General features: G+C 41.9%; 1 protein-coding gene across 1 annotated transcript in view; it reads left to right on the forward strand.

The window, feature by feature from the left end:
• THEMIS (thymocyte selection associated) overlaps positions 1 to 25,209 on the forward strand; it is a 113,982-nt gene extending 88,773 nt beyond the window's left edge. Inside the window, exons 5-7 of the mRNA XM_050949598.1 lie at positions 4,203 to 4,356; positions 10,881 to 11,018; positions 23,614 to 25,209. Coding sequence (XP_050805555.1) covers positions 4,203 to 4,356; positions 10,881 to 11,018; positions 23,614 to 23,633 — 312 coding nt within the window. The 3' untranslated portion in view covers positions 23,634 to 25,209. The remainder of the gene's footprint in view (positions 1 to 4,202; positions 4,357 to 10,880; positions 11,019 to 23,613) is intronic.
• Positions 25,210 to 25,461: the final 252 nt, after the last annotated feature.

Here is a 25,461-nt window from a genome sequence, read left to right on the forward strand (position 1 = left end):
GGGGGTGCACGCTCTGGGAGGGGGTTTGGGGATAGGAGAGGGTGGAGGGGTGAGGGCTATGGGGCTGAGGATGAGGGATTCATGATGCAGGAGGGGGCTCGGCTGGGGCAGAGGATTAGGGTGCAGGTGGGATGAGGGGTTCATGATGCAGGAGGGAGATCAGGGCTGTGACAGAGGATTAGGGTGCGAGGGGATGAGGGCTCTGGCTGGGGCTGGGAATGAGGGGTTCATGATGCAGGAGGGGTCTCAGGGCTGGAGCAGAGGATTAGGGTGCGGGGGGATGAGGGCTCTGGCTAGTGCTGAGGGGTTTGAGGAGTTGGAGATGCTCAGCTCTAGGGCGGAAGGGCAGGGTAAGGGCAGCCTGCCTTGCCATTAGGGAATGGGGGGCACTAGGACCCTGGGGCAGCAGACAGCAGTGCTGCCGGGAGCTGCTCTGCGTGGGAATGTGCTACACTGGCAGCCCAAGCAGGCACAGGAGAGGCGCGCGCTGCTTTCTTTTCTTACTTATTGTAGCCGAATACAATTTTTGTTCTTGTTTTCAGTGGGCACAGCTATTATTTTGGGAACTCTGTCTCTCACTTAGTCTTTCGATATAAGAACACTCGGGTTATCTGCAGAGCCATTTTTCTGGGCGTTGTATAACTGTTGCTACAGATTCCAGAGAAGAACTGTGCTGTCTCAAGTCACGTGTGTGAGATTTATCAAGTGTCTCCAATAGTTTTTGGTGGTTTCTTTCAGAAGAGTCCAGGGGTCCTAAGCCTGGCATAATATTATTGCCCATCTCTGCTGATGGCAGCTTTGGGTGGAAATGGCCTAAATAGGAGAGGAAAGGTAGTCTTGTGGTCAAAGCACAGGCTGGAGTGAAGAAATCTTGATTCTTTTCCCAGTTCTGCCACACACTTCCTGTGTGACACTGAAGTACTATAGTTTCCCCAAGTGTAAAATTGGGGTGGTAATATATGCCCACATCACAGGGATATCAATATGTTTCATTCATTACTGATTTTAAAGTACAATCATTGCCTTGCATTAAAGACAAAGCATGCTGATTTTTATTTATTCTTTATGCAATACGGTTCAGTAGAATAGTAAATGTTTCTGTATGGCTGGGTGCAGGGTAGGCGAGTGTGCATATGTATACTGTGTCTTAAGCTCAGTATGCAGTTATCAGGCAAAATTTGCTTTGGTCACTTCTAGCCTCCTTTATTATCTGTAATGCATGAAATATAAGACATTGAAATAAGTTCTGTGCAGATTTACAACTTCTGAAGAATGCTGTAGCCTCAATTTGCACTAAAATGATGCATCCCCAGTACTTTGATCCTTGCATTAGCCCCCAATAACATTTTGTATTTTATTTAATATAACATCTCTTATTTACTTCCTGAGGCATTACGTAGTCCCAAGCTACCTTACCTTTATGGCTTTGCACCTTTTCTTCTAAAGGTTGAGTGGTAGTAGAGGTTTTTGGGGCAATTCTTAACTACTGAGGTAAAATTTTCTGGTCACAAGCTTTTAGTTGTTATATTGGTCAGCAGGGACAGCTCTATGTATTTTGCTGCCCCAAGCATGGCAATCAGGCAGCTTTTGGCGGCATGTCTGCGGGAGGTCCGCTGGTAACATGAATTTGGCAGCATGCCTGCAGGAGGTCCACCGGTCCCGTGCCTTCCGTGTACCCGCTGCCGAATTACCACCGAAACCGTGGGACTGGCAGACCTCTCATAGGCATGCTGCCGAAGGCTGCCTGACTACTGCCCTCACGGCGACCAGGCAGGCTGCCCACCACGGCTTGCTGCCCCAGGAATGCGCTTGGTGTGCTGGTGCCTGGAGCGGCCCCTGTTGGTCAGATTTGAAATTCTCTCTATTTTACTGATCTGTGATCCTTTGTAACAAATTGCCATGGTCCAAATCCTGAAGATTTTAACTCAGTCCTTCCTGTGGCAGAATGCTCACTGAAGACAATTGGCAATTCCTGGCTCCATTGAAATCCAATGGCAAAGCTCCCGCTGACTTCTGTGGAACCAAGAGATCACACAATTGGAATTCTTCTTCAGAGATGTCTGAGTAATACTGAATTAGAATGTCAGGATTAGACCTTAGATGTCTAGTGTAGTTATAAGGTGTACTTTTAAGTATTCCGTAAATCTACTAAATGTGTATATTACAATTAGGGATGCTAGAGTGTTACACATTTCAATCTAAACTGAAATGAAAATCTAATTTATGTAACCTGGTTTATTCTTAAACGTCTGAGCTCTGTCAATTTTAATGTATTTGCCAAGTGCCTTGGGGAACCATTGCAAAGAAGTGACTCTAAAAGAATGGTACATTAGATTGACTGATAAGATTATTACAAGTGTTAATCATATGCCTCAGAATTGTGGGATTTCCCCCTGCATGGCTATTTTTGACATCAAGACTTGTTTTCAGGTTATTTTGGACAACACAGAATAAAGACTATAAGCGTAACACATTGTGTTAATTACTAGGCTTAACGTATTAAAAAAAAGGAAATCTAAATAGAAGAGAATAAAAGACAAAGATATTTTTTAAATGTTGTTATTATTCCTGTTAGTTACATAGTATGTTCTCGAGATTTTCTTAATTTTGTAAACACTGAAGAAAAGATTGGTTAAAACTTATTTCTGTGCTGAAATGTCCCCAACCATCTGAGCTCTGAGGACAACCTGTGCGTGAATTGATCTCCACTTATTTTTTTTCTTAATCATTCACCTTTAGTATAAACTATACGTTTATGGAGGCTGTGACAAGTTTATTGAAAGTGTTGTACATTTCTGTTTGAAATGTGTTAATTTTTGTCCTGGCTAAAATCTGGACATTTCTTATAACTTCTATGAATATGGTCAGGACAGACTGGTGTCGCGGTGATACATGTAGATCTGGTGCAATACAAAAGAGGAAGAAGAGATCTCATTTGTGAAGAAGGGGCCCATTGTTTGCTGGTGCAAAATGGTAGAGCTCTGTTAACTTCGCTGGAGCTATGCCACTATCCACTAGCAGAAAATATGGCTCAGTTATCACAGCATATTTTTTACTGGTTTTTTTTCATTGCTGTTAAGAATTTCTTCTGACAATTCTGTCCTTTTTCCTATATGTTCAGCTCGATTTCTCTTTCCACAAATCCCTGAGGTCCTTGTGAATTTTACCACTGCTTCAATCTTTGCTTCATATCATAGTTCTTTCACAATCGTGAACTATACTGCATAACATTGTACAAGTTGTACTATACAACCTTGTGTAGAATCTTGTGATGCAGTGAACCCCTGCTGATGTATCTTCTAGTGTTTATTTCAGAAAATACAAATCTAAGTAAGCCCAAGAAAGTCTTAATTGGTTTTTATCTCCCATTATTTGCTCTGATATTACAATATTTTCATTGTTGTTTCAGTTAGGATTAATTTTACCTGTATGTATGATACAAGGTTGATCTTGATGAAGAAGGGCTACACTTCTTGCACAAGTAGATAGATTTTGATCATTAGCTCTTATTCACTAGTTTGCATCTCAGCTGGCTGTGCTGTTCTGTTTTGAATTGACTGGCATTTCAATTATACATATTTATACTTTATAAAATGGTGACTGTGGTTAGGCAGTACTCACATGCAGTTACAATGTAAATACATTGCAGTTATGGTTTTGATAATATGAATGTTATCAAAACCATAACTGTAATGTATTTACATTATAATTGTGTGTAAGTACTTACCACAGTCACCATTTTATAAGTATAAATATATATAATTGAAATGCCAGACTTGTGTGTATATGTGTGTGTTGTATTTGTCATGCACTGAATTAATTCAATGAGTTTTATTATAAGCCATACAGTAAGAACAACTCACTAAAAAGAAAAATATTTGAAAAGAAACAGATAAGGAAATCTCTCTCTTACGCGCGCACGCGAGGGAGAGGCTATGAAATATGTCTTAAAGGTAATTTTCTGCACTTGGAATATCTTCTCATTCTAGTCATGTTACTTTGTGGTATGCATGCCTCCAAGGCTAGAATTGTAGTAAATGTTATTTATAACTTACTTTGACAAACAGTAGATTCATGTTCCAAATCCACAGATATGACCAAAAGTATGACTGATGCTCTTCCCTGTCACATTTGTGAAAAGTATCTAGTTTGGACTAAGAATGCATACAAGAAATCAATCACACTGTTCTATGTAATTTCAGAATCTCTATGTAGACACCACTAAGAAACTGCACTCAGCTCAAGCTACTGCTGTTTCAGAATTACAAGTTAGTTGTCAAAATGATTTAGTGCACTGGGAGAATGAGGACAATGTGACTGGAACAGCTACATTACTGGACACCAGTGTGATTAAAGGTCAGTTAAGCTTTATGATTTGATTTATTAATATAACAGCGTTTAACCTCAGCCCTGATAAATGCTTGATGTGCAGAAGTGTTTTGCGTGATTCAATTGGAACTTGTGGATCAGTTAAAAGAGACAAAATGTGAACCTCTCGTTTCTTCCTGAATAAATGCCATAAGGCAAACTCTCAGCAGCAGCATGGTATTAAACTCAGTTTGACACTGCAGCATGAATATTCAGTGGTTCTCAGGAACAGGCCTGCATGGAGAAGATGCTGCAGTCAATCTTTTTAAAAGACTGATGATTCAACGCTGTTGGCAAAGCTGATTGAGTGAGTTGTGTAAAAATATTAAGCTGTCTCAAGTCGTATTTTTATATTTCTTAGAAAAAATTGAACTGAGAAAATTAATTGGCTTTTATTTATTTATACTTTTTCTGTACTGTGTGTTAGGATTTCCCATGTATTTTCAACATCTGTTTTGGTGTTCTATTTTTTTTTTCAGAGCATGTTAAAGCTGAAAAGCTACATGACATGAGGCCTGATCCAAAACCTATGAAGTCAATGGAATAAATACCATTGATTTCAATGGGGTTTGGATCAGGCTCATGGCCCATCTGATGGGTCCATCCATCATATCTATCCAATAATGGGACTTCCACATGTAGCGTGTTTGCAGGACTGGGCCCTGAATGTCTGTCTGCATGCAATCAGTTGAGTGGTTTCTGCTAGTAATATAAAAATATCCCATAAAGCTTTTCTTTATTGCCTTGTCATTGAATGTGTGTGGCTGCCAACTGTGAAATTCAGGACATTACTTTGAAAACCTTGCATACTGCAACTCTTCCAAAAATAACATAAACAGCTTTCATAACAAGGGATTCATTATTAATGCTCTGAAAGTAATTTATTTGAGGGGAGAATTTCAAAGTCACAAGAGGCACCTAACTTCTGTTGAAGGATAATAGGAGTTTGTCACCTAACTCCCATTTGTGCTGTCACAGTCCAAGGCAGCTGCACTTCTATTCCCCCTTGAAGGTCCAGCAACGGCACCTGCTCTAGACTTCCAGCTCCTCAGCTATCACCTCTCTTGGATTGAGACCCACCTCTCTCTCTCTTTCCTGATGGGGGTATTTCCAGGCTGCACAGTTCCCTGCCTACACTGCGAATTCCTCAGCAAAGTCAGACTGCCTAAGCAGGCTTGCTTTGTCTTCTCAGAGGCTATAAACAGTATGATGTTGCACTCTATATAATTTTATGAAAAAATGCTAATGAGTTTAAATATAATGTAACCAGAATATGCTTCATGCAAAAGGTCTCTTGTAAGGTATCATTACAAAGCTTATAATCTACTGTATGTGATCATCCTATTTGTATAAATTTACCGCTCTTGTATCTAAAACTAGAAATATGAAATATAACTCTGAGGGCCTATTGTAATTATGCAAAGTGTGGGCAATTAATGGTGGTTTAGAATCTTGATGACTTCCATTAACAAGGACAATTGTCTGCAGCTGGCTTTGTTTTACTTGTAAGTCTCCCTGCATACGTGTCTGCTGGCATGTGGGTAATGAAGTTTTACAGTGACATGTGATCATGTCTCCTGAACTGGAATCCATCTTTAACCTGGTGCTTTTCCATTGAGAAGGAGGGGGTGAGAACCCAGAGAGGGACAAAGGATTCCTGCCCTGTGCCAAAGATATATAAATGGGTGGAACAGAACAAAGGAGGCAGCCATCATGAGGAATCCCCTAGCTACCACCTGAGCTGGAACAAGGGCTGTACCAAGGGAAAGGGCTGTACCAAGGGAAAGGACCGTGCCCAGAATAGGAAGGTGTCCAGTCTATGAAAGAGACTTATTGAAACATCTCTCAGGATGAGATTTTATCTATACTCAGTTGTATTACTATATTAGGCTTAGACTTGCGTGTTCTATTTTATTTTACTTGGTAATTCACTTTGTTCTGTCTGTTACTACTTTCTGTATTTAATAAAATCACTTTTTACTTATTAATTAACCCAGAATATGTATTAATACTGGGGGGGAGGGAAAACAGCTGTGCATATCTCTCTATCAGTGTTATAGAGGGCAAACAATTTATGAGTTTACCCTATATAAGTTTTATCCAGGGTGAGTTAAGCATCTGACTGTTAAAGACAGGAACACTTCTGTAAGTTGCTTTTAGTTAAGCCTGCAGCTTTGGGACCCGTGATTCAGACCCTGGGTCTGTGTTGGAGTAGACAGGCATGTCTGGCTTGGCAAGCCAGGGTGCTGGAGTTTCGAGCTGGCAGGGAAGGCAGGGGCAGAAGTAGTTTTGGCACATCAGTTGGCAGTTCCCAAAGGGGGTTCTGTGATCCAACCTGTCACAAACAGTACAATTTCCCATAGGTATAAGTTACCACACAGCTCTTTCTAAGCAAGCACATTTATTCTTAAGGGTAAAGCACTACAGAGAAAACATATTGAAAGCAATAAAAGAACCTACACACATGCTAATAACTTTACCAGAGATCCTCCCACACTCCAGCAAGAGCTCTGGCTGGTGAACAGTCCTTCAAACCCTGGCCAGGGTTTTTCTGTCATTACCAGTTTGTAATCATTTTGGCTCAGAACAAGCACTTATAAATTGGTGAATTACTCCTTTATGCCCTTTGATCCTGGGAACAGGTAATTCATAGACAAAGGTCCCCTCCCCAGGGCAAAGTTTCAAAAGATCAGATCTGGAGGGGGAGGCATTTGCATTCCACTCTTCCCACATATTTCCTAGGAAACCTACTCAACTAACCATTAATTCTTATTTTTTCCCATTGATTAAAAGAGTCCTTTGAAGCTCATAACACTTCCCCAGGTTTAGATTAGTCATGTCTCCTAGACAAGTTACATACAATAACACAAACATTTGCATTTTAATACAATGAGCTCCTAAAATACTTAACCTTAATGTGATATGGTTTAACTTAGTTCAATAAGGTTACTGAAGGAAATTGCCATACCTGTCACATGTGCCTTTGAAAATCTCCTCCAAGTTGGTATTTTTTGGTTTAGTAAATGTGTTTAGTGGTTGCAAAAGAGGAACATTCCAGATTGCCAGGTCTGGAAAATTAAGTCCTCTGTTTAGTCCCCAGAATGGATATAATTGGCAATGAGCCATTTTATTATGAAAGGACCACTTTCAGGGCTTTAGGGTCTGATCCTGAAAACCGTTACTCATGCTAGCAGTCACATTAAAGTCAGACTACCCACATGAGTAAGGACAGTCGCAGGGAGTCTATACAGAGTAAAGAGGCGCTTGTACTGCAGCAGGTCAGATTGTTATAACTTATGCTGAGGACTGGCCAGAACCTGGGTGGTCTTAGGATCATTAGTATTTGCATTACCATTGAGCCCCATTGTGCTAGGCACTGTACAAACACAGAACAAAAAGATGGCCCCTGCACCAAGGACTTTACAATCTAAGTATAAGCAAAGAATAACACAAGTCATACATTTTAAAAAACCCACCTTTATTGAACACACCATGATGAAAATGAAAATGAAAACCAGGGCAGAATTTGCAAAACTTCATCAGAGCGCCTCGTAATAGGCATTGTCAATCCAAACTCTCACAAAGCTATTATTACTGTTCCCAGCATTTTTTGAATGCTGCCAGTGTGCCTTTCCTATTTTGAGTCTCTGGATCAGGTCCCAGTAGTGGCCCCCCTCTTCCAAATGTGTCTTGTATAACTTGGCATTCTGATGAGTGCTGTTAAGATAGAACTGGATCTCCTTTCCCCAGTGGGCAAGGAAGTCCAGGACTGCAGGATGGGACCATGTGAAAGTGTGGGGCATGGCTCCTATGACTGGTGTGTGGTATATGACCCCAGGTGTGTGTACTTACCACAAGCTGGAATCGCAAAGGGACACAGCTGGCTGCATGACAGCATTTAAAGGAGGAGGTGACATCATATCAAGATGTCCCTGAAGCTGTAGAAAGCACACAGGTAAACAGACAGGCTGATCCAGCTGTACAAGTAAAGCAGTGTGGGATGGCAATGGGAGGACTGCCAGAGGTGTACAATTATGAATTGAAATGGGAATGTGACCACACCTACTGTGTTCTGGGAAAACTCATCCTGCATGCCAGCAAACTCATTTCCAAGGCGGGTTTATTAAAGCAGGGAATAAGGAATAAAATCTTTTGTCTCTGAACACAAAGCAGTTTTCCCCGAAAAAACTCAAATTAACTCAAAACAACATGCAAATGTAGTAAACTCCTAAGTAACTGAAGCAAAACATACAACTGATGTGGAGCATACCACCCTCTAAATGAGGGCACATCCCTAGGAAATACCAAGGTAAGAATGCAGTTTCCCATCTAAAGTGATTCATCACTTCAGACAATGAGACACAACCATATGTGAATGGAGTAAACTTGTATTATGGAGGCTACGTGCCACATAGGCAGATAATCTGAATTTACTGTGGCAACATTTTTAAAGAAGATAACAGGTTCTTTTTGTTCTTCAGGCCTTTTACTAACTGTCAAATCTAGCTCTATCTGCACCCTGACTGTTAGTGATTATACTGTATTAACAGTTTATTCTCCCCCTGTCCATACTACACCAGTAACCCGAACAAGTAAACAACAGATCACCTCGTGTATGCACAAATGTTGATCTCACACTAATATATACAATCCAAAAGAAGGATTCCTAAAAGAGAAGGGAGGATGATCTCGTGGCTTTGGCACTGAAATGGGAATCAAAAGACCTGTGTTTAATTCTTGGGTCTGCCACAGATTTCCTAGGTTCTCTTGTACAAATCACTTAATTCCTCTGGGGGAAAATATGTAAAGTGAGGGTAATGCTGCTTCCTTTCTCCCACACTTTGGTGTACTTTGTCTATTTAGGTACCTGCCCTGAAGAGTATGCCATCTCTCACTGTGTCTGTAGAGTGCTTAACACGATGGGGCCTCTAGATGCTACCTTAATACAAATAGAATAATAGAAATGGAGGGGTAAAAAGGACCAAGACAAGTCCTGAAGTCCAGCTGCCTGTGTTGACGCAGGACTGAGTAAACCTAGACCATCCCTGATAGAAATCTGTGTAACCTTTGCTTAAACCTCCTGTGATGGGAATTCCTCAGCCTCCTTTGGAAACCTATTCCACAGCTTAATGACCCTTCTAGTTAGTAAGATTTTCCTAAAATCTAACCTAATTCTCCCTTGTTGCAGATTAAGTTCATTATTACTTGTCCTATCTTCAATGGACATGGAGAACAACTGATCATCATCTTTTTTGTAACAACATCTTCAAATACGTTAAAGGCTATCAGATCCTTCCTCAGTTGTGTTTTCTCAAGACTAAACTGCCCATTTTTTTAACCGCTCCTGATAGGTCTGGTTTTCTAAATATTGTATTGTTTTTGTTGCTCTCCTCTCTCTAATTTGTCTGTATCTTTAGTAAAGTGCGGCACCCAGAATTGGACACAGTACGATAGGCACTGACTCCAGGGGTGCTCCAGCCCCTGGAGCACCCACCGAAAAAAATTGGTGGGTACTTAGCACCCACTGGCAGCCAAACTCCCCTCCTCCTCCCAGCTCCTCCTGCCCACTGGGGGCAGAGATGGAGTGGGGACAGGCTTGGCGTGGAGGGTCAAGCATCCCTTGGGTAGAGAGGAAATCGGCACCTATGTACAGTACTGCAGCTGAGGCCTCACCAGCGCTAAGCAGAGTGGGGCAATTTACATCCCATCCTCCATACATTCCTGTTAATAAATCCCAGAATGACATTAGCCTTATTCACAGCTGCATCACATTGTTGAGTCACATTTAATTTGTGATCCACTGTAACCCTCAGATCTTTTTCAGTAGTACTCCCACCTAGACAGTTATTTTGTAGCTATGCATTTGATTTCTCCTTCCTAGGTGCAGTACTTTGCACTTGTCTTTATTGAATTTCATCTTGTTGATTTTAGACCAATTCTCTAATTTGTCAAGGTAATTTTGAATTCTAACTCTGTCCTCCAAAGTGCTAGGGACCCCTCTCACCTTGGTGTTATCCGCAAACTTTATGAGCATACCCTTCACTCCATTATCCAAGTCATTAGTGAAAAAACTGAATAGATAGGCCCTCCGTGTTTTACAGTGAACCATTGATAACAACCCTTTGAGTATGGTCTTTCAACCCATTGTGCACCCACCTTATAGTAATTTCATTTAGATCACATTTCATTAGTCTGCTTATGAAAATGTCATGTGGGACTATGTCAAAAACCTTACTAAAATCATGATATATTACATCTACAGCTTCCCTCCATCCACTCGGCCAGTAACTCTGTCAAAGAAGGAAATTAGATTGGTTTGGCATGATTTGTTCTTGACAAATAATATGACATGAAGAAGGAAGGAGAAGAGAAAAGAGGTGTTAAAGCAGTGAAAAATGGTTAAAAAACAAGGAGATAATTCTGAAGAATGGGGATCAGATAAATCCGGTGATCAGCAGACTCCCATGTCACCTCCTTACAGATATTTTATGGTTTCTTTATTTGTTACTTAGGTCCAATGAACAAAATGCTTCTGGAGAAGAAGCACAGCTATGAATATGCTGAGGAAAACATAATTGAAAACATAAGGAAAAAATTCCAAGAAAGCACAATTCACAATAAAATGTATCCCCTGAAGAAGAAAAGGGAAGGTAAGTGTGTCATTCGATCACTTACAAATGTAAACAAATGCATGCCACTGTTTTCAGATCTAATGGCAGTCTTCACTTGTGAAATTGGGAGTTGTCTGTGAAAGTGTCAGTCTCTACAGTAGCATTTTCTGAGGAACAGGAGTGAAGCAAAGGAGACACCAGTAGTACAATTTATGACTCGCTGTCACTGTTTAGAGTGATGCCTTTTTCAATAGACACCGAGTTATTCGAGCTGGGTAAAAAATTTTCACAATGATTTATTCACCAAAAAATGCAGTTTCAGTCGACCAAAAAGCATTTGCAAATTTGACACAGATGCACTGAATAGTTTTGGATGAAAAAGGTTTGTCCAGTGGTGGTGCTGCTGCCCCTGCCTCCTTTAGAAGAGGATGCCCTGGGACATAGGGCAATCTGGGTTGGATGTCTGCACTGCAACAAGGGGTGTAATTTGCAGCTTGTGTAGATGTACCCACACTAGCTTTTAATGTAGCTAGCTTGCTAAAAATAGCAGTAAGGATATGGCAGCATGAGCTAGCAATGCACGTATGTAGCAGGGGAGGGGGAATAGGGGCAGGCGGCCTTGTACAGCCTGCACTGAAGCCCATGCTGCCACATCTTCACTGATCTTTATAGCAAGCTAGTTAGGGTACAGATATGTCTGCACATGCTACAGATTGCAGCCCTGCTGCAGTGCAGATGTGGCCATAACCCTCTCCAGTTGAAACTGTTCTGCTTGGTATAAAATATTTGAATAATCACTGGCTCAGAGGACAAGTGTGCCACTGACCCTGTAGCTTGGTAGTCAGGGCACTCAGCTGGGAGGTGAGAGATCAAAGTTCAAGTCTCTGGGCTAATAATTATTTAATCATTTATGCAAAGTAGAATAGCTTCAATGGAGAGATTGAGAGACCTGCCCCAGAATGTCCCCTAGCCCAGCAGTCAGGGCACTCTCCTGTGGTATAGGAGATCCAAATTCAAATCTCTTCTGCATATCAGGCAAAGGGGGAAATTGAACCCAGGTCTTCCCACAGCTCAAGTGAGTGTCCTAATCACTAAAAGTATGTCTACACAGCAGCTGGGAGGCATGGAATTCCAAGCTAGGGTAGACAGTCTCATGTAGCTCTGCTCAAGTGAGTGCACTAAAAGTAGCAGTGTGGCTGTGGTGGTGGCTTAGGCTAGCCACCTGAGTATGGTCCTGCCACAGCCCTTGGTACATACTTGGACAGTGAGCCTGAGCAGCCACCATGCTGCTATTTTTAGCACCCTTTGTGGAGCAGAGCTAGCATTTGTCTGGCAACCCAAGCTGGGAATCACATCTCGCACTGCTGAGCAGACATATGCTAAAGGGCTAATGGTTATAAGAGAATTAGCTCTTCCTCCATCAGCTGTCTTGTGACTCTAGCCCTTCATATGCTTTGCTTTTTATTTTAAAAATGCCCAAAGACAAAAAGTTTCATTCAACCCAAAATGAAATTTTTGTGAACTCACAATTTGCTGAAATTTTCCAACATTTTTGTTCCATTGTTCAGAAGTGCCAGTGAAGCAAAAACCCAGGTATTCACTCTGCTTTATATGTAATACATAACTAAGCTTTGTAAAAAGCAGTAAACTTTTCAGCCCTGATTTTAATTTACACTAAGGCTACTTTCTGCTGCTCTGGCTGTGGGAAGGGGATTTAAAGCTGGAGTAAACAAGAATCGAGTTCTTACTGCTTAAAGCTAATAATAACCCCAAATTATCAGTTCCAACTTAGCACAAATGGTACTTATATTGTTAAGCAGGGGTGGGGCTGGTGGAAAAGGTTACTGAGCTCCTCAGCTTCCCAACACTCTAATAACAACTCCTGATTTTTCCCTCTCTAAGTTTCCCTCTTAATCTCTCTTCCTGCCAAATCCCCCTCTTAACTCAGTACAGGATCCAAAGACTAATTTTCAGTGAGGGACCTAGGTAGTGAAATTTCTCCCACTGCAGCATGCCTGGGGAGGTGAACAGGATGCGCTAGTTGATATTCTACTCTTCCCCATAGCTGATGTTTGTATGTTGCAGCTTGTATCAATTCCCATGTCTCAAGAAAGCAACAATGAGTCCTGTGGCACCTTAAAGACTAACAGATGTATTGGAGCATAGGCTTTCATGGGTGAATACTCACTTGGTCAGTCGCAATACAGCTGTTAGTCTTTAAGGTGCCACAGGCCTCATTGTTGCTTTTTACTAACACAGCTACCCCTCTGATACATGTCTCTAGAGTGGTTTCCAGTCCTTTGCAGGCAGTACATGTGCTGCAGCTGTGGATCCATGTCTTTCCCTCCCTACCCTTGTGGCCAGTGTTCACAGAAGCAAATCCTCTTCTCCCTCTATGAAGGCATTGTGGGGTCTGTAGCAACAGATCACGTTCTCTTCCATCTCCAAACTTCATCGCAGCAATGCCTCCAGGGGGTCTGGCAGCAGGGGCTTTGCAGTCTGCCTTTTCTTCCCTCTCATCAAAAGACTGTTAACTGAGATGAGGCATTTCTAATTCAGAAGGGGGCAGCTGGTTTAAATTCATGCTGCTTCCCACTTGCCCTGTGCCTATGCCAAGAAATAAATTTTCATGGAGCATGAGAGAAGGAGAGCCAGGAAGCAACAAGATCACAGAGATTGGAGTCTTCTGCATGCCCAGCAACCACAGCAGATCATGCCCAGAAGCGTGGGGAAAAAATAAGCAGCCGTCAGAAGGAAGAGGGAGAGACTGAGGACAACACTGTAGTCCAGATCTACACTAGCCAGGGAATTAGTGCCCAGATAGCCAGAACAGGGTCAGTAATGATTCTGGCTAACAGGGTTGTACTGTCACATAGACAGGGCCTAACTGGACACTGTAAACAAAGGTTACACTGGAAAAGAAAAAAATTCTATTTGACTTCTTACCCATAGGTAACCAGGCAGAATGCAGCTTCAAGAGACAACATCTGTCTGAGGGCCTAGCCTCTAATTATGCCATTTACTGTTGAGTTGTCAGATCCTTCAAGCTTTTATCCACCTGCCCTTTAAACTCCCTGTCAACAGAGAAAAGGCTGCACTTTATTACTCCTCTTGTTTGAAGGCTTTAGCAAAACATGCAAGAAAAGACCTTTGCTGTCTTTGGGGAGATGGCTATCGGAGTCTTGGATTATGAAACAGTCCCATAAATGATCTTATTCAGAGGATAAAGGAGCAACCACCCACTCTAAGATCATTAGATAGCCAAAGGACATGTTGATTTTCTTCTAATCTTTTGGTCTCCTTCTGACATTCAGAAATTCTCCATTTGAGGTTTATATTAAAAATTTCTGCCAAGATTCTCTGTGTGCACATTTGTATGTGCATTGGGAAATGTGGATTCGATTTGTGCACGTAAATCCAAGCTTTGGTGAGTACAAAAACAAACCTGAAAGACATTTGGTGCGCCAGCGGGGACAGCTTAAGAGACTGCTTTTGGAAAAGTCTCATAAAATCAGGTCAATGGGCCATTCAAAACATAGATGAATTTGCTGCTTTGGCCTTATTGAGAACATCTCTTATAAGCTTTTTAAGGGGAGAAGATTTACAAGAATCAATGGTTTCCTGCATCTCTGCCAAAGCTTTAATTATCCATCATATTGGTTACACCACAGGCCTGCCTCCCATTAATTTATACCATTCATTAAATTCTTCCTTTCAATTGTTCAGACTTATACAAACAATCAGACTGAAATTCATTGGCACAAATTATATTATAACAAAATAAAAGCAAACCCCAATAATTTAACCCTTGTCTGAGTTCAACCCTCAAAGAATGGATTTTAAATCAGTGTTTATAATCAGTTATTTAGTCGTGTATAGAGACTCCAACCAAGATCAAAGCTCCATTGTACCAGGCACTATACCAATATATAGTAAGAACCAGTCCTTGCCCCAAAGAGCTTACAATCCAAACAGACAAGATAAAGAGTGAGAGGGGAAATGGAGGCAAAGATACTTGCCCAAGGTTGCTGGTAGATTCGGAAACAGAACCCAGGTCTTGTCACTCCCACGCTACTGCACTGTTTTACTAAACCACACTGCCCTTCTATCTTTTGTACTAATTTTGATAGATTTTCTCTGGGCTTTCATATCCTTTTGTTCTTACACAAAGCAAAATTAACTATTTATTTTATTGCTTCACTGAACCTGGACCAGATGATAAAGGCCAAAATTTTCAAACTCAGGTACCTTAAATCAGGCATCTAAATCCATTTTTAGGCATTCAGAACTCCTGCTTAAGTCATTGGGACTTGTGGGTTCCTAGCATCTTTGAAAAATCTCATCACTTTCATATAGATTCTTAAATATGGATTTAGGTGCCTAGTTTTAGTCATCCAAGTTTGAAAACTTTTTCCATTTGGTATTTTCTCTGCTCGCTGATGGGATGACTGAAGCTTTTAAATGAGAGAATAATGAATGGTGCATGTAGGAGGAAAAATGAACAGGTAGGGATAGGGGTACTCACCTACGAGTTGGGCAATGCAGGTTCAGTTCCAGGTTTGCCACAGGCTTCCTGTGTGAATTTGGCATGTTGCTTTACTTCTCTTTCTCAATTCCTCATCTGCTTTTACAAACAGGGAAGAATTCATAGGGGAAGTAGAAGTGAGCAGTGGCAACCTAGGAGGCAGTGACCATGAGATGGTTGAGTTCAGGATCCTGACACAAGGAAGAAAGGAAAGCAGCAGAATACAGACCCTAGACTTCAGAAAAGCTGACTTAGACTCCCTTAGGGAACTGATGGGCAGGATCCCTTGGGAGAATAACATGTGGGGGAAGGGAGTCCAGGACAGCTGGCTGTATTTTAAAGAAGCTTTACTGAGGGCGCAGGAACAAACCATCCCAAAGGGCAGAAATAATAGCAAATATGGCAAGCGACCTGCTTGGCTTAACAGTGAAATCTTCGGTAAGCTTAAACTCAAAAAGGAAGCTTAAAAGAAGTGGAAATTTGGATAGATGACAAGGGAGGAGTATAAAAATCTTTTTAGAGCATGCAGGGGTGTAATCAGGAAGGCCAAGGCACAACTGGAATTGCAGCTAGCAAGGAATGTGAAGGGTAACAAAAAGCGTGTCTACAGGTATGTTAGCAACAAGAAGAAGGTCAGGGAAAGGGTGGGACACTTGCTGAATGGGGGAGGAGCCATAGTGGCAGAGGATGTGGAAAAAGCTGAAGTACTCAATGCATTTTTTGCATCGGTCTTCACAGACAAGGTCAGCTCCGAGACTGCTGCACTGGGCAGCACAGTATGTGGAGGAGATGAACAACCCTCAGTGGTGAAAGAACAGGTTAAGGACAATTTAGAAAAGCTGAATGTGCAGATGGGTCCATGGGTCCAGATCTAATGCATGCCAGGGTGCTGGGGGAGTTGGCTGATGTGATTGCAGAGCCACTGGCCATTGTCTTTGAAAATTTGTGGTGATCGGGGGAGGTCCCGGGCGATTGGAAAAAGACAAAAATTGTGCCCATATTTAATAAAGGGAAGAAAGAGAACCCAGGGAACTCGTGGCAAAATCATGGAGCAAGTCCTCAAGGAATCCATTTTGAAGCACTTGGAGGAGAGGAAGGTGATCAGGAACAGTCAACATGGATTCACCAAGGGCAAGTCATGCCTGACCAACCTGATTGCCTTCTATGATGAGATAACTGGCTCTGTGGATATGGGAAAAGCAAGGGACATGATATATCTTGACTTTAGCAAAGCTTTTGATACGGTCTCCCACAGTATTCTTGTATTCAAGTATTCTTGCTAGCAAGTTAAAAAAGTATGGATTGAAAGAATAAAGTGGATAGAAAGCCGGCTAGATTGTCGGGCTATCTACTTGTTTTCTATGTTAATTAAGCATGGTGGAATCAAAGCCCAAGATTTGGTGGTGATGGGGGACTTCAACTATCCAGATATATGTTGGGAAAATAACACCGCGGGGCACAGACGATCCAATAAGTTCCTGGACTGCATTGCAGACAACTTTTTATTTCAGAAAGTTGAAAAAGCTACTAAGGGGGAAGCTGTTCTAGACTTGATTTTAACAAATAGGGAGGAACTTGTTGAGAATTTGAAAGTAGAAGGAAGCTTGGGTGAAAGTGATCATGAAATCATAGAATTTGCAATTCTAAGGAAGGGTAGAAGGGAGTACAGCAGAATAGAGACAATGGATTTCAGGAAGGCGGATTTTGGTAAGCTCAGAGAGCTGATAGGCAAGGTCCCATGGGAATTAAGACTGAGAGGAAAAACAACTGAGGAAAGTTGGCAGTTTTTCAAAGGGACGCTATTAAGGGCCCAAAAGCAAGTTATTCCAATGGTTAGGAAAGATAGAAAATGTGGCAAAAGACCACCTTGGCTTACCCTTGAGATCTTGCGTGACCTACAAAATAAAAAGGCGTCATATAAAAAATGGAAACTAGGTCAGATCACGAAGGATGAATATAGGCAAATAACACAGGAATGCAGAGGCAAGATTAGAAAAGCAAAGGCACAAAATGAACTCAAACTAGCTATGGGAATAAAGGGAAACAAGAAGACTTTTTATCAATACATTAGAAGCAAGAGGAAGACTAAGGACAGGGTAGCCACTGCTCAATGCGGAGGGGGTAACAGTAACGGGAGACTTGGAAATGGCAGAGATGCTTAATGACTTCTTTGTTTCGGTCTTCACTGAGAAGTCTGAAGGAATGTCTAGTATAGTGAATGCTTACGGGAAGAGGGTAGGTTTAGAAGAGAAAATAAGGAAAGAGCAAGTAAAACATCACTTAGAAAAGTTAGATGCCTGCAAGTCACCAGGGCCTGATGAAATGCATCCTAGAATACTCAAGGAGTTAATGGAAGAGGTATCTGAGCCTCTAGCTATTATCTTTGGGAAATCATGGGAGACGGGGGAGATTCCAGAAGACTGGAAGGGGGCAAATATAGTGCCCATCTATAAAAAGGGAAATAAAAACAACCCAGGAAACTACAGACCAGTAAGTTTAACTTCTGTGCCAGGGAAGATAATGGAGCAGGTAATCAAAGAAATCATCTGCAAACACTTGGAAGGTGGTAAGGTGATAGGGAATAGCCAGCATGGATTTGTAAAGAACAAATCGTGTCAAACTAATCTCATAGCGTTCTTTGATAGGATAACGAGCCTTGTGGATAAGGGAGAAGCGGTGGATGTGATATACCTAGACTTTAGTAAGGCATTTGATACGGTCTCTCATGATATTCTTATAGGTAAGCTAGGAAAGTACAATTTAGATGGAGCTACTATAAGGTGGGTGCATAACTGGCTGGATAACCGTACTCAAAGAGTAGTTGTTAATGGCTCCCAATCCTGCTGGAAAGGTATAACAAGTGGGGTTCCGCAGGGTTCTGTTTTGGGACCGGTTCTGTTCAATATCTTCCTCAACGATTTAGATGTTGGCATAGAAAGTACGCTTATTAAGTTTGCGGACGATACCAAACTGGGAGGGATTGCAACTGCTTTGGAGGACAGGGTCAAAATTCAAAATGATCTGGACAAATTGGAGAAATGGTCTGAGGTAAACAGGATGAAGTTCAATAAAGATAAATGCAAAGTGCTCCACTTAGGAAGGAACAATCAGTTTCACACATACAGAATGGGAAGAGACTGTCTAGGAAGGAGTATGGCAGAAAGAGATCTAGGGGTCGTAGTGGACCACAAGCTTAATATGAGTCAACAGTGTGATACTGTTGCAAAAAAAGCAAACATGATTCTGGGATGCATTAACAGGTGTGTTGTAAACAAGACACGAGAAGTCATTCTTCCGCTTTACTCTGCGCTGGTTAGGCCTCAACTGGAGTATTGTGTCCAGTTCTGGGCACCGCATTTCAAGAAAGATGTGGAGAAATTGGAGAGGGTCCAGAGAAGAGCAACAAGAATGATTAAAGGTCTTGAGAACATGACCTATGAAGGAAGGCTGAAGGAATTGGGTTTGTTTAGTTTGGAAAAGAGAAGACTGAGAGGGGACATGATAGCAGTTTTCAGGTATCTAAAAGGGTGTCATCAGGAGGAGGGAGAAAACTTGTTCACCTTAGCCTCCAATGATAGAACAAGAAACAATGGGCTTAAACTGCAGCAAGGGAGATATAGGTTGGACATTAGGAAAAAGTTCCTAACTGTCAGGGTAGTTAAACACTGGAATAGATTGCCTAGGGAAGTTGTGGAATCTCCATCTCTGGAGATATTTAAGAGTAGGTTAGATAAATGTCTATCAGGGATGGTCTAGACAGTATTTGGTCCTGCCATGAGGGCAGGGGACTGGACTCGATGACCTCTCGAGGTCCCTTCCAGTCCTAGAGTCTGAGTCTATGAGTCTATAAAACAATGGAAACCCCATTTATATACAGGGAGATGGGAAGCCCACAGGAAGGAAGGAACAGCATGAGGTCATCCTGCCTTTTGAAACAAGTTCATTGAACTATGAAAGATAAAAGCAAGGGCAGAAGCTATATTTGGCATCCGTCACAGGACAGATATGAGGAAACAGAGCTCTTGAGAAAGATGGGTGTCCTTCAACCAAGGGGGAGTTTCTGGAACTGAATATAGGTGAGAAACTTGCTGAGGTTAAGATCTTGCACCTAGGATGACAAGGGAAGCCTTGTACTTTTGTGGAAGGTCCTGACTGTGGGAAAGTCAGCCATGTTTGGGAAAAAGAATAAGTGGTGAGAGAAACCAGCTTGAACAAAGCCTATATCTTGCTAGATTAAGTTTTAGAATTTTAGAAGCATATTTTGGTTTGTTTTACTTGTAACTCTTCCTATCTTCATTCCTTATATGTGAACTCACTTAATCCTATGTATATTTTGTCAATAAATTTATTTCATTTTTACCATAAACCAATTCAGTGCTGTGTTTCAAAGGAACAGTGTGTTCACCCCAGTTAAGTTAAGCTGTGATGTGCCTTTTTGTTTTTAGAGGAACAAGCAAATCATATAATTTTTCTGAACTATCCAGGAGAGGGCTGGACAGTGCAAAACACACAGTTTTGGGAAATTCTGGAATTGGGAGTGTGTTGGTGTTACCCTGCAAGTAGTACCCAAGGCTGGTGGAAGCTTGAGTAGGGCTGTAGATAGGCTGCTGGGGTCAGAACTGTTGAACCAAGGCTGTGTGGCACACAGGGTGTGACCTGTATGATGGTAGGCTAGTCCTGAGCAGCAGAGGGTGGGGGCTACAACAGCAAAGCTTTGTGAGGCACCCCAGGTTACAGGACAGGTGGTGACACAACCCCTCACTGGTCTGGATTGCACCCCGGAACGTGACAGTGGGACACTCAGATACCATAGTAATGGGGTCATGTCTGGAAAATAAAAACAGATGGACAAAGAGGTGAAGTGACTCACATCATGGAACTGGTCAGTGGCAGAGCAGAGGATGGTGAAATCTTGGCCCTGCTGAAATCAACAAGGGTTTTGTCATTGACTTCAACAGAGTCAAGATTTCACCCAAGGTCTGTTGACTCCCATTCCTTTGCTTTAATCACCAGCCCACACTGTTTGTAGTTCCTATTCTGCAAGAGCTGAGTTTGCATTTTTATTAGTTCAAAGGGGAAATGTGTGATTATGGAGGACTTCAACTTCCCAGATATAGACTGGAGGACGAGTGCTTGCAAGAATAATAGGGGTCAGATTTTTCTGGATGTGATAGCGGATGGATTTCTTCATCAAGTAGTTGAAGTACCTACGAGAGGGGATGCCATTTTAGATTTGGTGTTGGTGAGCAGTGAGGACCTCGTAGAAGAAATGGTGGTAGGGGACAACCTTGGTTCGAGTGATCATGAGCTGATTCAGTTCAAACTAGATGGAAGGATAAACAAATGTAGATCTGGGATTAGGGTTTTCGACTTCTCGAGGGCTAATTTTAAAGAGTTAAGGAAATTAGTTAGGGAAGTGGATTGGACGGAGGAATTAGTGGATTTAAATGCGGAGGAGGCCTGGAATTACTTTAAGTCGCAGCTGCGGAGACTGTCAGAAGCCTGCATCCCAAGAAAGGGGAAAAAAACCATGGGCAGGAGTTGTAGGCCAAACTGGATGAGCAAGCAACTCAGAGAGGGGATTAGACAAAAGCAGAAAGCTTACAGGGAGTGGAAGAAAGGCAGGATCAGTAAGGAAAGCTACCTTGGTGAGGTCAGAACATGTAGGGATAAAGTGAGGAAGGCTAAAAGCTGCATTGAACTGGACCTTGCAAAGGGAATCAAAACCAATAGCAAAAGGTTCTACAGCCACATAAATAAGAAGAAAACAAAGAAAGAAGAAGTGGGGCCGCTATACACTGAGGATGGAATGGAGGTTAAGGATAACCTAGGCATAGCCCAACATCTAAACAAGTACTTTGCCTCAGTTTTTAATAAGACTAGTGAGGAATCTAGCGATGATGGAGGGATGATAAACGGGAATGTGGATATGGAAGTGGATATTACCGCAACTGAGGTAGAGGCCGTACTTGAACAGCTCAATGGGACGAAGTCGGAGGGCCCGGACAATCTCCATCCGAGGATATTAAAGGAACTGGCGCGTGAAATTGCGAGCCCGTTAGCAAGAATTTTTAAGCAATCGATAAACTCGGGGGTTGTGCCGTATGACTGGAGGATTGCTAATGTAGTTCCTATTTTTAAGAATGGGAATAAAAGTGATCCGGGTAATTATAGGCCTGTTAGCTTGACGTCTGTAGTATGTAAGGTCTTGGAAAAAATTTTAAGGGAGAAAGTAGTTAAGGACATAGAGCTCAATGGTAATTGGGACGAATTGCAACACGGATTTACTAAAGGTAGATCGTGTCAAACCAATCTGATCTCCTTCTTTGAGAAGGTGACGGATTACTTAGATAAAGGAAATGCGGTAGATATAATTTACCTAGATTTCAGTAAGGCGTTCGACACGGTCCCGCATGGGGAACTGTTAGTTAAATTGGAAAAGATGGGGATGAATATGAAAGTTGTAAGGTGGATAAGGAACTGGTTAAAGGGGAGACTCCAGCGGGTCGTATTGAAAGGTGAACTGTCAGGCTGGAAGGAGGTCACTAGTGGAGTCCCTCAAGGATCGGTTTTGGGACCGATCTTATTTAACCTTTTTATTACTGACCTTGGCACAAAGAGCGGGAATGTGCTAATAAAGTTTGCGGATGACACAAAGCTGGGGGGTATTGCTAACACGGAGAAGGACAGGGATACTATTCAGGAAGATCTGAACCACGTTGTAAACTGGAGTAATAGAAATAGGATGAAATACAATAGTGAAAAGTGCAAGGTCATGCACTTAGGAATTAATAATAAGAACTTTGGATATACGTTGGGGGCACATCAGTTGGAAGCGACGGAGGAGGAGAAGGACCTTGGGGTACTGGTTGATAGCAGGATGACTATGAGTCGCCAATGTGATACGGCTGTTAAAAAAGCAAATGCGATTTTGGGATGCATCAGGTGGGGTATTTCCTGCAAGGATAAGGAGGTGTTAGTACTGTTATATAAGGCATTGGTGAGACCCCATCTGGAATACTGTGTGCAGTTCTGGTGTCCCATGTTCAAGAAGGATGAATTCAAACTGGAACAGGCTCAGAGACGGGCTACAAGGATGATCCGAGGAATGGAAAAACTGCCTTATGAAAGGAGACTCAAAGAGCTTGGCTTGTTTAGCCTGGCCAAAAGAAGGCTGCGGGGAGATATGCTTGCTCTATATAAATATATCAGGGAGGTTAACGTTAGGGAGGGAGAGGAATTATTTAAGTTTAGTACTAATGTAGGCACGAGGACGAATGGGTATAAACTGGATATTAGGAAGTTTAGACTTGAAATTAGATGAAGGTTTCTAACCATTAGGGGAGTGAAGTTCTGGAACAGCCTTCCGAGGGAAGTAGTGGGGGCAAAAGACTTTTCTGGCTTTAAGACAAAGCTTGATAAGTATATGGAGGGGATGTTATGATAGGATCATTAATTTGGGCAATTGATCTTGGATTACCACCAGATAGGTCTGCTCAATGGTCTGCTGGGAGATGTTGGATGGGATGGGAACTGAGTTACTGCAGAGAATTCCTTCTTGGGTGCTGGCTGGTGAGTCTTGCCCACATGCTCAGGGTTTAGCTGATCGCCATATTTGGGGTCGGGAAGGAATTTTCCTCCAGGGCAGATTGGCAGGGGCCCTGGAGGTTTTTCGCCTTCCCCTGCAGCATGGGGCACGGGTCGCTTGCTGGTGGATTCTCTGCAGCTTGAGGTCTTCAAACCAATTTTGAGGATTTCAATAACTCGGTCCTGGGTTTAGGGGTTGTTATAAAATTGGATGGGTGGGGTTCTGTGGCCTGCCTTGTGCAGGAGGTCAGACTAGATGATCATATTGGTCCCTTCTGACCTATGAGTCTATGAGTAGAAGTGACAGAGTTTTGTCTCCTTAGTGACTGATCTGCTCCCCATCTGTTTTAAGCTAAATATCATTCAGTTACTGTCGTTTGCTAACTCTTCATTGACACACAACTGTTCACACAGCACAGCACTCATGCACCCACATGTTCGTTCACTGTGTCATTTTAAAACCAATATAAAAGACTTCCGTTTCAATTTCAGCCATTCATTTTCTTTTTTGTTTGTTTTCAGAAACCTCTAAAATGGAATAATACTGAAATTAACCGGAAATGACTGGAAAACTGCATATATTATGTAATTAGATCATCCACAACTACAATAACAGATGAATCATGAAAGAAACACCATCTTCCTTCTGTCTCATGAAGAGCATTCAAGGCTCCCATTCAACTACACCAAGCCCCATAGAAACTAAACTACTTTCACAATCATAAATAAAAAGTCATGCACGCTAATGGTTCCCTTTGTAAACATGTATTCACAAATTCATATAATTATGCCAATTAAAATCCAATTTTGCCTTCTCAGCGCACCCAAAACACCCATTGATTTCCTAGGCCACTGTAGGGCACTTACTCCAGACCAATTCCTTATTCTAAAGTGTCCTATAATTGCAAATGTTTTGAGGAGAGAAAGTAAAGTAAGTCCTTATTTAATTAAACAATTGCAAATGCTCCAGGTTGAGTTTCAGGTATGGTGTACTGAAAATTACAAGGGTCAGATTCTGCCAACCTTTCTGGTGCTGCATAGTATCTTACTGTGCAAGTAGTACCTTGCTTCATAAGTAATCCCACTGAAATCAATGCAACTGCTCACAGAGTGAAATACTTCCCAGTGGGACTAAGGGTAGCTGAACCTGGCACAGGATAAATCATAGTATTTTGGGTTAGGTTGTGTCCATACTGGGGATAGGAAGGGCTGATCTTGTGGGGTCTGAGTAGGAGCCACTAAGAATCGTAACCTTTTTGTTCAGGAAGAGAGAGTTGCTCAGTCGGGGAGTAATTTGCCAAAAAGAGAACAAGGAAGCATGGGGAGGGATGAGAGCAGGTGGAGTCATGTCTTCATCCTCCCTGTGCATTGTGAGGAGGAAGCATGCTGCACTTTTAAAAAGTTATGTAGCAAATTGCTCTCCCATTCACACTCAAGCACAACTGGGTCAGTGCATCTTCACGCAACCTTTCAATGGGCTCTGCCAAACAGGAATCATTAGGTCTTGATTAACGCTCCACCTGTTAAAGGGTATAGCAGATTCTTCATATTTTTCAAAAATTTGCTTTAAAATGTTTTCCTTTTTAAAAATATTTTTGAAAAATGAAAAATAAGTGGTTAGACAGTTCCATGAGAGGTGAAGGGTTTGCTGGATGCAAAACCTACCTGATGAGCATCTGAGGTACATTCATTGGTATTGTGGAAATAGCAATTATGGTGGGTATTTCTGCTTATTCAGATGAGGATGCTTTTAAATCTAGTTGTGAATGTACGAGCAGTGCCGATATGGGAAACATACATGCTGTACTCTCATATTACAAAGCAACGAACCACCAAAAATGCCTACATCTTTTCTCTGTGAATATTTTTGAAGAAAAAATCCCTACGATATATAGTATACCCTGAATTGGTGATAGGAACTCCACGGAATAGTTACCTCTATGGTAAATTCATTTAGGATTTCTTTGCACTGTTTTACATTAATTTAATTAGGGTAAATCCTTTTCCTTACTATAACCACTGTCTAAATTAGTCCAATCACTAAACAGTACTTTGTATGCACATGTTTTTATGCAACATTTGGAATATAAATAGTTAATGAGGGATAGTTTTGTCTGTGTGTCTCATAGACTCATAGACTCTAGGACTGGAAGGGACCTCGAGAGGTCATCGAGTCCAGTCCCCTGCCCTCATGGCAGGACCAAATGCTGTCTAGACCATCCCTAATAGACATTTATCTAACCTACTCTTAAATATCTCCAGAGATGGAGATTCCACAACTTCCTTTGGCAATCTATTCCAGTGTTTAACTACCCTGACAGTTAGGAACTTTTTCCTAATGTCCAACCTAAATCTCCCTTGCTGCAGTTT

Source organism: Gopherus flavomarginatus, chromosome 4 (assembly GCF_025201925.1).
Source record: "Gopherus flavomarginatus isolate rGopFla2 chromosome 4, rGopFla2.mat.asm, whole genome shotgun sequence".
In the NCBI taxonomy this organism is placed as follows: Eukaryota; Metazoa; Chordata; order Testudines; family Testudinidae; genus Gopherus; species Gopherus flavomarginatus.